We start from the raw sequence: 12190 nt of genomic DNA on the forward strand, positions 1-12190 counted from the left end.
ATCTCCATAGATGTGGAAATCCTTAATAGTAACGCAAGTCTATTATCCTATCAACAGCCTGGTTCTGGAAGTCTCCAATATCATCCTAGCCCATTAATACGAGCTAGTCTGGACGCAAGCTGTGACATTTCTCTGTTGGGAAATGAGGCAGTAGCTGGCTTTTTTATTCCATCAAGAGCTCTTGGATATACGCTTATTAGTCGTAAGTATATTGCATTGTGTAATCTTTGCCGCCAAGATGCTGAATAATGAGTTTCTCCAAGGGTCTCTGAATGTCTCTAACCTGGCTGACCTGATCGCCATCAAGCCTTCTGACCAGATCTTGATGGAAGTTGTTTTTGAGCCTGCATCAGTTACCCAGCGCAGTTGGGTACTTTACATTAATTTTATATTCCTCATCATCTCCAACAAGGACCAGACACTTAGCCACCTCACCACATCATTCCGGCATAACATTCGACTTGCCTTAGATGATGCCAAAATATTCCTAGAACCAAACGAGGTGAATGTTCAAGCCTTGACCATGCTTTCTTGCCTTGGAGAGGATTATACTTCTCCTAGCCTATCGTGGATGCTTGCTAGCCACGCCTGCCGACAGGCACAAGCCCTAAACCTACACCTCACGGAGCAGCACTACTCCACAGAACAACAGCGCCGACTGACTCTCTTTTGGGTACTATTCATGGTTGATAAAGCATGCTCCTTGGCTTTTGGTCACCCAATATTATTACCAAGTAAACTGTATGAAAATGTGCCTTTGCCTGATTTCCAGCATCTCCTAAAATTTCGCCCCCGACATGGGCAGTTCAACAATGCTCATTCACAGCCTTATTCGTCAACATTTGGCGCCCACTTCTTGACTCAAAATATCAAGTTGGCAAGATTAACTGGTTTAATCCTTCATATCCCGATTAATGGCGCTCAATACGGTGGTAGGGAGGGCTTAATATCGTATCTGGATGATTGGGACGTGTCAACAAGACAGGTATGCCACAGCTTTATATCGAACTCTCAAATTCCGAGCTCACATTCTATAGATCTTATCAGAAGCTCGGGAGCTTGAAGCCGACAATGCCAGTGAAGAACAGCTTCGTGGAATGTCTCTTGCAATTCGACTCATGAGGTTCAAGTATTTACATATCCTCGTCTTGACATTACCAGAAGATGTCCAATACACTACTCTCCGACTCGAGTCCTCGCGGGAGGCTCTGTCCCTTCTTCCACACCTTTCGAGTAAACACCATGTATATAGAGGAATATTCTGGTGAGAAAGCTTGATTCATTACTGCTAATGGTAAACTAACTTCGTATCGTTAGGACACTCCTTTATTACCCTTTTACCTCATTTTTCGTGGTTTTCAACCATATTACGTGTAATCCAGAGGCACCAACCACCAGCGAAGATTTAGATCTATTAAACACAACGCTGTCATATTTCCAGTCGATGAAGGCAAAACTACACACCCAATCTGTTGTTCCATCTGAGTTGGAGAAAATGGTCGAATCATTTATTCAGCTTGCACGCTCAGCCGTCTCGAAAGACACATCAAGCTGCACTTAAATATCTCAGAACTCAATAGGACAACTAAAAGAGGCTCTATATATGTGAGCAATGTCGCAATACCGGAATTGGGGGTCATCTCAGTACTTCACCAGAGAATAGAACCAACGACAATAGCGTAGGGGAAATAATGACTAGGGAATATAACTACTTGCGCCTAATTATTTTAATAATCTTATAACAACACTTTCGTAAGGCTTCATCGGGAAGTAAGCGAATGAGAATACCCACGGGAATTGAGCCAACACCTAAGCCAATAGAGATGGCCCATTGCTCACCAGTGAGCCGGACGACGACAAACGCCTCACCACCAACATAAATAATAATTAATTGCCCACCGACCATAATCGACATCATCACCATGAACAGCCAATTGTGGTGCAAACCCTCGAAGATGTTCAGCTTGTTATCGATGCGACGGCTGTTTATGAGCTTGAAGATTTGCATTAAAACAAACACGTTGAAAATAAGAGTTCTTAACTGGGACTCTGGGTAACCGAGGCCAGATCCGGCAAACCATAGTACGAAGCAAACAATCAGCTGGTAGATGGATTGGCCGATGATCATCTTCCACATGATGAAGCTAATAAGAGAAGCTGTCCGCGGCTCTGGTTTACGTTGAAGTACGCTTCCTGTTGGTGGATCTGTCGCAAGTGCAAGCGCCGCAAATGTGTCCATAATGAGATTAACCCACAGCAGTTGTACTGCGTTGAGCACTGCAGTTTCGTTGTTATCGGATACAGCCGTAACAAATGTTATGATAACTGCTGTGATGTTGACAGTGAGTTGGAACTGCAAAAATTTCTTCACGGAGTCGTTAACGGCCCGCCCCCAACCAAGTGCCTTAACAATAGACGTAAAGTTATCATCCATCAAGATAATATCAGATGCCTCTTTAGCGACTTCTGTTCCAGATAAGCCCATGGAAAAGCCCACATCAGCGGCCTTCAGAGCCGGCGCATCATTCGTACCATCCCCTGTCACTGCGACAATCTCACCGAGGCTCTGTAGAGTTTTGACGAGGATGCGTTTATCTTCCGGGCTGGACCTGGCCAAAACACAGATATCTTTGGCAACCTCTTCTTTTTCTTTATCAGGTAGTCGGCGAAAGTCTTGTCCTTCCATCACCAAGCCTTCTTCTCCAGATGAAGTTTTCAATATGCCACATTCTCTCCCGACTGCTCTTGCTGTCTCAATATTGTCACCGGTCACCATCTTGACTGACACTGATGCTCTTCGGCAAGCTTCGACCGCAGCAGGGACTCCTTGTCTAACAGGATCTCGAATCCCCACAACGCCAACCCACGTCATATCTTGAAGAAGATCGGGAAGCTCAATATCGTTAGAACCCGTTGAGCTGTCGTCTGCTTGGAGCCAATGCGGGGGCCACTCCTGGAAGTCGACATATGAAAGAGCCAAAGTTCGTAATGATTGCGTCGTAAAGCCATATATGATATGTCTGATAGTATCTTTCTGGTATTCCGACATCGGTACCTGTGATATACATTTCGATACTTCAAACAGTGAGGTGCTGCATTCTGCTAAGACAACTTCCGGAGCTCCCTTCACAAATAATCGATACTTTGCTTCGCCTTTGCAAATATCCGATTGAGACAGCTTGATTACTGCTCCCATGCATTTGTGCTCTGATTTAAATGGGAACAGCTGCTCTAGAGAGCTGTTGGCACGTTCCAAAGAGGCTGGACCAAGTCCAAAATATCGACGAACCCAATCAAGGAGGGCTGTCTCTGTTTTAGTTCCCACAAATACCATCCTGCCGTTCTCTTCACTCTCAAAAGCAGTAGTGTTTACTGCAAGAGCGGTCTTTAGTAGATTTTGAACCTCCGTACAGAGCTTTGAAGACAATTGGTCTACAGAAATCTGTTCATATTCCTGCATCTCCACATGTGCCGACGATGCGCTGGCTGATCTTTTAGACTTCGTTTGAGAATGCTGTGTACGAAGCGCACTATCATCAAGTCCAAGTTGTTGATTCTTATCACCAAATAGCAGTGGCTCGCGGCCTAGTGCACCGGTGACCACAGTCATAGCGTTTTCTGTGAGGGTGCCTGTTTTATCTGAGCAGATTACGGTGGCATTTCCCATTGTTTCGCATGATTGAAGGTGGCGAACGAGATTATTTTCTCTTGTCATGCGCTTGGTAGCGAACGCCAGCGACAGTGTCACCGCCAGTGGGAGTCCTTCAGGGACAGCCACGACAATGATGGTGATGGCCATGACAAGAATATGTAGAAAGTCTTGTGCTTTCTCTTCTGGAGACCCATCGTTTCCGGGCAGTCTGATCAGAAACTCGATAAAAAGGACGGTGAACAACAAGCACCCCGCCCCGCCTCCAAGTTTTGCGATGTAACCTAGAGTATATACTCATTAGCCTCCTATTGCTCAAATATCCGAGGCTGTAATTAATCGTATGGAACCAAGCAGTGCTTACCAGCCAGAACATTCAGTTTTTGTTGCAGGGGCGTAGGCCCAGGATCCTCCGATAGTGACATCATGGTCCGACCGTGACTTGAGTTCTGCCCAACGGAAGTGACGAGGAAAGATCCTACACCGTCCAAGACTCTCGCCCCAGAGATGATAAATGGATCCAGCCTTTTCAGTTCTGATCCTTCTTCGTTGAGAAGTGCCTGCTGTACATCGTCCGCTGGGACCTTTTTGGCTAAATTAGACTCCCCTGTGACTGAAGACTCATCACAACTCAGACCATGGCCTTGGACAAAGACTCCATCAACTGGAATAATATCGCCTGGTTCCAGAAGCATAATATCGCCCACAACTACATCATAAACAGACACGGCCATAGGGCTGCCTGAACGGATGACTTTAACGAAGCGATCCTCTTTCTTCATGTTAAGTTTTCGGAATTGGCGTTCTTTCTGCCAGTCATTCAGCGCGCCCACAATGACAACGATTGCGATTGCAACAATGATCGCCACGCCTTCAACCCATTCAACCTTAGCACCTTCATGTTCCGTTTGCCCAAATGTCTGGTATAATCCAAGGGCAAGCGAGACAATAGCTGCAACGCTGAGCAGTATGAGTACATGGTCATGCAAAGCAATCCACGCCAGCTGGAGAATTGATTTCGATTTTCGTTCTGGCAACCGATTTTCGCCAAAGACTCGTTTCCTATCAGCGAAGCTACTGCTTGGTTTATCGTTGGAGTAAACCAAGGGATGGTTCCTAGCTTGTTCGCTTTCTTTGAGCAGCCCAGGCGATATGTGAGCCGTTGTCGCTTGCTCGAATGTGATTGATTGAACAATATGATGTTCATCAATACCAAGGCCAGCACGACAATTGGTCCACAGACCTTTTTCTAGCCCAAAAAGTCCCCCTAAAGCGACAAAAGCGGCAACACTTTTTGGATTTATAAGCTTGCCCAATTGACCTGGGGAGAAAGCAAATGGATTGTTTTCAACATCGAATAGGTGTTCTTCTCCTGGGTTTGGTCGAAGAATAGAGTCTTCAGGCTGCTGAATGCCTTCTAAAGACCTGGATTTGTCGTGTAAGCGTTCGCCCTTGGACCTTGTGTTGTCGTCAACGGTCCTCGACGAGCTCTGTGAGTCATTTGTCATTTGAAGTACGTTTAGCATTCTGAATTCTGGCTGCAACAAGAATTAATCGTGATGGAAGATTTTGGGTGTACAGCTGGGCCCTTTTCTGTAGGCGAGATTTGATTGTTCCGACTTGTGCCGCGTATACGGGGATAATGCCGTTTCACTGAACTCTTGATGTAATTCTTGATGGCAGCAACAATTGTTGCTTTACCTCAGATATGTATTTCAACATATATGTTTCAATACCTTCGTATTGTATGGAAATTCTACAAAGAGTAGTCATCATGATGATAGAATGATGGGTTCGTGAGGCCTCCTTATGAATACCGTAGTTAGACAATGAGCTACTGGCGATAGCCAGCTTACGGACGATGTCATCATCTGCCTTGAAATTCCATCAAAATTGTTACGACAAAGAGGAGATTTGACCTTCAAGGTTTTTGCTACTGGCTTGGCAAGCTACGCTGTATAGACTGCGATGAGGCTGTGAAACCAGCGGTGGAGGCGCAGTGACGCCACAGTGTGTATGAAATGCTAAGGACAACGTGGTTCATCCTGAAATATTAAACAATGGTAGTCTCTTGTTATCAATAGTTTCATAAGCTTTTTTTTAAAGTTAAAAGGATGATGCTGCAGATACATGTTATATTGGCGATATGGCGGCATCCGACCGTTTCCGGAAAAAAAAAGTTTGACCATTTGCATAATAAGCAGCAGCATAGAATTGGGAGGGGTTTTTCATTAATTCAAGGCCGGATACAATCACTTTTACGAGACTATCTTACTTCTTTTCAGCGTTAAGCAATTAAGTAACAATAGTCTGCCGCGCAATAAGCGCCATGTGGAAGACTTATATTGCCAGTCATGAGAGTGACTGGCTTGGCAAGAGGCCACCAGCAAACTGAAATCTCTTAACGCCTCAATTTGATGCCAAGTTTATTCATACATAAAAAACATCGAAGGATCTCAAATTCCATGTGGTAGTACTGGAGCCCGCTCCATATCTTTGTAATCGTTGCTCCACGATTATCTCAATCACAGGTTTCTCTTATGTTAAGAATACAACTCTCTCGCTACATCCGCGACAAAGCGGATATACAGAGCAAACATTTAGATAGAACCCCTAACAGCATGTATGACTGGCTGAGAAGCTGTCGTATGATGTCTTGCGCGGGATTTTACTCATACTTTGCAACTCTTCTCCATATTTAATTTTGATTCGTTATGGCTAATGCCTATTTAAAGATGCGATAACTCATCTTGAAGCGTTGAGCACGCAACACTTACATCCTGGCCATCTTTTACTTTCCTATTATCAGTATAAGCTTAACTTATCTTCCATTCATTGGTTGAAAGCTCTCTTCAATATGGCTGTTACTCATGTAGGCATCCTTGCCTATGCCTTTCAGATTGTGGATAGTGCAGGTCCCGCCGATCTCCTCTCCTCCGCCAACAAGTCCGCTTTCTTAGCCGTCAAAGAATATGGACCGATTGATGAAAATATTATATCTCGCGCACCCCAATTTGTCTTCCATTACATTGGTGTCACTAGAGATCCAGTTCTCCTTGGGTCGAGCCAGATGGTAATCATGCCTACCACAACCGTCGAGGAATGCCCAGAACTTGACATTCTTCTTGTCCCTGGGCCGTACCTCAGCAGATTTGAACTACACCCGAAGCATGCTGAGTTTATCCGCAAGCATGTGGAAGCCGATAAGATGCTGTGGACAACATGCACGGGAGCTAGTGTCGTGGCTTCAACAGGTGTTTTGGACGGCAAAAAAGCAACAGTTAACAACGTCGAATACGCTTGGGTACGTAAGCGTTGGCCCAAGGTTAACTGGACTAGAGAGAAGAAGTGGATTGTTGACGGAAACATCTGGACCGGTTCGGGTGCATTTGCTGGGGTAGATATGGTTGCACACTGGCTCAAGGAAAATTATGGGCTGGATGTGCTCATTCAAGCTAGCAACAACCTTGATTACGAGGCCAGAGATGATGATGGCCTGTATACGGTTTTTCCTCAGAGGTTCGATTCACAGGGAAATAAAGTAGCTACGCATGAATTCCTGTACTACGATGAGGAGTAGATACATTGTATTTCCTCCGCGTACTATAGCAGTCTCAATATTAAGAGTTGACCCCCTACGTGTCAACATTTATTTCAACTTTGTCGGATACATGTACAACTGAAAAAGTGGGATTCAAGTCACAAAAGCTGAAAGCTTTGTTCCTCTTGGAATAAAGAAGTCTTCCTATTAGACCAATTATAATGAACATCAATGATATGGATGACTTAAGAGAGCTGGCCGGAATTAAAAAGTTTGCCAGTGCCTTCAGGGAATCAGTAGCAAAGTTTGTCTATCAAGAGCATATTCGGTGAATAACGCCATATTCGTATCCATTATCTGATTCACATCACAAGACTGTGTCTCATTGATGGTCTTGCCAGAGACGTCCAGGTCGTTCACAGGTTCTCTTCAGCCTAACCACGTAATCAATCATGCGAAGTGCACACCTTGGTGCGTCTGCCTTGTGATCTCCATAATATGTCTTGGTACATTCCCCCCCAAAAATGTATCACGACGATGCGGGGCGCATTCGGATCCTAGAAATAGAGCGAATCTCGGTGGGACTTCAAAGCACATCGTTCAGCTGCTGGTCTGTTTAGGCACACCTCACGCCCGTTTGTTACCTAAGATTTCTTTTTCATTTATCGCCTTTGTAAACGGAATGCTTATTTACTTTCCTTCATGGGTCATCATAATCCCTGTTCTCAACCCCACGGCCGCTACCTTAATCCCATATTGACTATTCGTATCCAAATTGCCAATATTGTTACAATTACGACGCTGGGCAACCTTAAATCGCTGTAATTTAATGATTTCCACTTCATAAATGAGGTCGCAGAGGCCGTTGTTGTTCGGTCTGGTCTAAAGGACGATGACTGTTTGCAGGCTGCAGAACGCGGGCTGTTGATGATATGAGCTTCTAGGGAAGCAGTTGGAGAGAAGCAGGTTATAGGCATATTTGTTGGGTATATTGAAGATAATATCTGATGCTTTGGCTTTTATAGATTATCTAGTAAGCCGATTTGATTTGTATAATATTAATTTATTAGCTTGCTGGCGCCTTGTAATACACCTGTCTCCTGAAGTAATTGCTCGCTGTGTAAATCGTCCTCATAACGAATGGAGTATCCCTGTAAACATCGACAACCCTCTATTATTCGCTCATGGTTTGTAGTAGCATTATTCTGGCGCTGGTGTAGCAGGGATCTGGGTTTGTTGTGTTGGTGCAGGAGGCGCATCCTTATCTTGTGTTGTTACAGTAGCAGTCTCTTTTTCTTGAGCGGATGCCGCGGGGGCGTCTTTTTCTTCTGGAGTAATGCCTGCTTCGAGGTTCCTTTGTCGCATGTATCGCTCACGCTCTGCACGTTCTCTGGCAGCAAGCTCGAACTCTTCGTGTGTACCCTTTTTCCACATTCGTGGAAACCTAATAGGTCAATACATATCCATTATTTTACCCACATATGTAACTACTTACCACCACCAAACAAATATAAATGCAATACCACAGATGCAACTAAGGGAAGCAACCGGTATAACCCAGCTGGGAGCCATCTCGTAAATTATAATTCTGCTCTAAGGCAGAAAAGGTGGGTTGTCTGATTACGGCACCTGATGTCGAATTGCGAGCGATTGCACTAGAGATTGTACGGTGGACTGTAGATTGAATGCACCACGGGTCCGATGTAGCAGCGAGAAATGAATTAATATAAAACCTTGACGATTACAACAGCTACTAATTCTACACACGAGGTGAAGCCTCTTATACTCTTCTGGGGTGATGCAAGATTTAAGTACAAAAACACCAGCAGGCAAGTATATTAATGGGATGCTAATCCATCAACAAAAGATCCAGAAAATATCCATGGACTATTCCATATTCTCTTCAAGCTCCTTGAAGCACCGCCGAGGTAGACCCGGCCGTGTAGGCCCATGACAACGAGAGTGGGAGAAATTCCCGGACTGATACCGTATCTCGTGAAAATCCATAGCGTTGGGTATTGCTTTTGGGGCGATGTAGTAACGCAATATAGCTAGCCGCGTGGCTATCCTAGTCAACCCGGGTTTATTTGCGGAGAGATCCATAGTCCAATATTTTGCGGGAATCCGGCAACGCGCCCACTCACACTTACGCACGCCAATAACTCACGCGTATTTTTCTCAGCTTGACGCCTTACGAAACATTTCTGTAGGTGGGACGCATATTCCCATCGTAAAAGGCCCGTCTTTGCGGTGCTATCACGGACCCAGAGATCCATGGTGGCTTTCGCTGAACTCTCGATATTTTTAGAACTTCTAAAGGTCGTCCCATCTCGGGATACCAATCTGACGGTGAAATCCTAACGCAGCTAACAACTATACATATGACATCAATCATCCAAATAAATGCAGCTCATCATTTGATTACCTCCAGCGCGCCCACATTTCAATAACGCCTTCCCAAGTCCTGAAATGGTGATTCCGTAACTAAGAAACAGTGTGTTTTTCCTAATTCATGGGCCCAAAGATGACCCCCACGGGTTGAAACGAGATTTCTCGAGGCGAAATTGTGGCCGTATCGCCACTACTGGGGATGTTTAAGGGCGTTACGCTCAAGATTGGAAACCTTGGCTATGAAGCAGCAGCTATATGTCATACCGGTTATTTTTCTTGCTTAGTACTCTTATGCCAACTCTGATAAGGCGATTTATATAAGTACAATCTCCAGCAGTAATGGTCTCTCCCGAAAACATTTATATGGCACGATGAAGCGCTTCTATCGTTCTAACATTTGGTTCTTGGTTAAGCCGCGACTTGGCATACCTAGATATGTCCTTAGGCATCATGTATGGCGCAGTCGTTGGGCGACGTAGGTCAATAAATGGACATGAAAGTCAGCATCAGCGCATGTACGGTCTGGACGGCAAACGAGCGAGTGAGAGAATGGCGGTCTTTTTTTCCGAATCATATTCTCACCCAAGCGGGCATTTGAATGGATAAGTGGATTGCTAATATAGCTATATTCTGCCTTTCAGGACTTCACAAGCTTGCCTCTCATGTACTTCGGGGCTTTCATCTTGGGTCGAAGTTTGATGGCATATCCACTAATGGCGTTGCCAGTGCATTTGACTGTGTAGCTGGAAATACACACGGTATCAATGGAGGTTCTGATCAAGTCGGCCGTACTACAACTCGTATTTCTATCAAGGCGTTGCTTCATTACGATTTATCGCCCATTGGCCCCATGTCTCATGGATGTCGAGCATGCATCACTACTTAGATGCTCAGATACCACGTTGTTGGTATCAGTCGGTCCGAGTTGAATGGAACAAACGCACCTTCATACGTCAAATTCATGGGAAGCCTTCTTATCAAGGATGTACGGAAGACAGTCACCTCTGCTTGTGTCGGCATAAGGGATTCTAGGCTTGCAGGGCTGCAGCCGTCTTGAGTGCGCTATATGGGCCGACTCTTCTCCAGGACTCCACAATTGACGATGCTGCTGCTATTCCTCTCATGAATGTTTCGACCCACAAAGTAGCCATGTGACACTCGCTCGTCCCGCAATACAGCCACCGGTCCTTTACACTAGGGTTTGGTGAAGGGAGTGGAATGAGATAGCCCGACAGAGACGCGACGACAAATGCTTGTTAAGATGGCCAAAAATTACGAGAGCGAGAAACGCGTGCCGTTTGCCATGTATAGCTTGCCTGTCTCCCCACATAAGCGGCCCGAGCTGAATTTTTTTTTCACCCTTTAGTGATAGGCCAGGACTCTGTCCCTTGAGGACGAGTATTACGCATTGAAAATGTCGGTTCATGTGATTTTGAGCCGGATTTTGGAGTCCCAAAGAGGCGCATCTTCTATCTTCTAACCAACTCGGCTGCAGGTTAGCAAATTACTATAGCCAGGAGCCTACTATGATCATTTTCGCAACACAAAAACTGTGAAAACTTATTTCGTACTACACAATCTATTTCATAAGTCCCTCTTGGAACCAGAATTCAAATTCCTGCAGTCCATTCAGTGACGATAAGATGGATTAAGCAGATTGGCACGTGGTGTAGCAAACCAACACAAAATGATTGTAACCATCTTCACTCCGTAGACTGATTGGTATTGGATCCAGCCAAAGGGAATACTTCAATTGCCCTTAATATCATAGCGGTAATAAAAAAAAGAAAGGTGAAATAGCGGGGTTAGAGTATTTTGAGTATCGCAGCTGACAGTAAGCCCAGGCGCTCACATATTTACCAGTGATTGGATTGGCAGCGACGAGGTTGCCCAACATATAATACCGCCTAATCCGAATCAGTTCTTCCACACATCTGTAAACCAAATCGTTCTTATAGACTCCATTGTGACTCGAGTGCAATTACATCGTATACCGTAAGATGGCGGGCACATCTCGTTCTAACGCCGGAAGAGATTCAGCTGCACTAAATTTGCAAAGAAGCCGATCAGTATTGAGAAACGTCGTGTGAGCTTTTTTCCCATTGAATTTAAATCTCAAAAATCTAAGGGTACGGAGTAGGAATGAGGGCATAGTAAAATGACATACATTGCAGCCCTACCTTGCCAGTGTGACTTACCGGTCAGCCTCACACCACTACCCTATCATTTGGCGATGTGTGTTTTGAGCCCCGTATATGTTATAATGAACACTTTTACGACCAACATATGGTACATGCAGCCTCACTCACCCTCTTTTGTTTAGCTTGCACATACATATCTTTACCTGTACAACTCTGTAGCACCTGAATGCCACCGACTTATAATAATCGCACTAGTTGCAACTACACTACCCTTTTGACCGGCCAAGGGACGTCTTTGGTGGTCCCGTTGCTCTAATCAACTGACGATGGTGCTTAGTCTATATTCCGGCTAAGTTATGCATAAATACTTGAATAACATTTAAGACCGCGGACTTACTTCTCGTGACTATCATGAATAATATCTTTTCCCCTTTTGGTTTTGTAGTTATTGACATTTTAATTGGCTGA

The 12190-nt window shown here is 44.8% G+C and overlaps 4 protein-coding genes across 4 annotated transcripts; 2 read left to right on the forward strand and 2 right to left on the reverse strand.

The window, feature by feature from the left end:
- Positions 1 to 238: 238 nt before the first annotated feature.
- Positions 239 to 1561, forward strand: T069G_06328 (fungal specific transcription factor domain-containing protein; the record flags this gene model as incomplete). The annotated part of the gene is made up of 3 exons (XM_056173538.1): positions 239 to 985; positions 1038 to 1264; positions 1318 to 1561. 3 exons carry the CDS (start codon positions 239 to 241, stop codon positions 1559 to 1561), a joined length of 1218 nt encoding a protein of 405 aa, XP_056027117.1.
- A 147-nt stretch (positions 1562 to 1708) lies between these two features.
- T069G_06329 (e1-E2 ATPase domain-containing protein) lies at positions 1709 to 5175 on the reverse strand (the record flags this gene model as incomplete). Its single annotated transcript, XM_056173539.1, has 4 exons — positions 1709 to 3432; positions 3523 to 3933; positions 4014 to 4781; positions 4863 to 5175. The coding sequence occupies 4 exons, from the start codon at positions 5173 to 5175 to the stop codon at positions 1709 to 1711; spliced, it is 3216 nt and encodes a 1071-aa protein (XP_056027118.1).
- A 1331-nt stretch (positions 5176 to 6506) lies between these two features.
- T069G_06330 (DJ-1/PfpI family domain-containing protein) lies at positions 6507 to 7229 on the forward strand (the record flags this gene model as incomplete). Its single annotated transcript, XM_056173540.1, has 1 exon — positions 6507 to 7229. The coding sequence occupies one exon, from the start codon at positions 6507 to 6509 to the stop codon at positions 7227 to 7229; it is 723 nt and encodes a 240-aa protein (XP_056027119.1).
- A 1161-nt stretch (positions 7230 to 8390) lies between these two features.
- T069G_06331 (uncharacterized protein) lies at positions 8391 to 8762 on the reverse strand (the record flags this gene model as incomplete). Its single annotated transcript, XM_056173541.1, has 2 exons — positions 8391 to 8634; positions 8686 to 8762. 2 exons carry the CDS (start codon positions 8760 to 8762, stop codon positions 8391 to 8393), a joined length of 321 nt encoding a protein of 106 aa, XP_056027120.1.
- Between the last annotated feature and the right edge of the window lie 3428 nt (positions 8763 to 12190).

This window comes from Trichoderma breve, chromosome 4 (genome assembly GCF_028502605.1).
Source record: "Trichoderma breve strain T069 chromosome 4, whole genome shotgun sequence".
NCBI classification, from domain to species: Eukaryota; Fungi; Ascomycota; class Sordariomycetes; order Hypocreales; family Hypocreaceae; genus Trichoderma; species Trichoderma breve.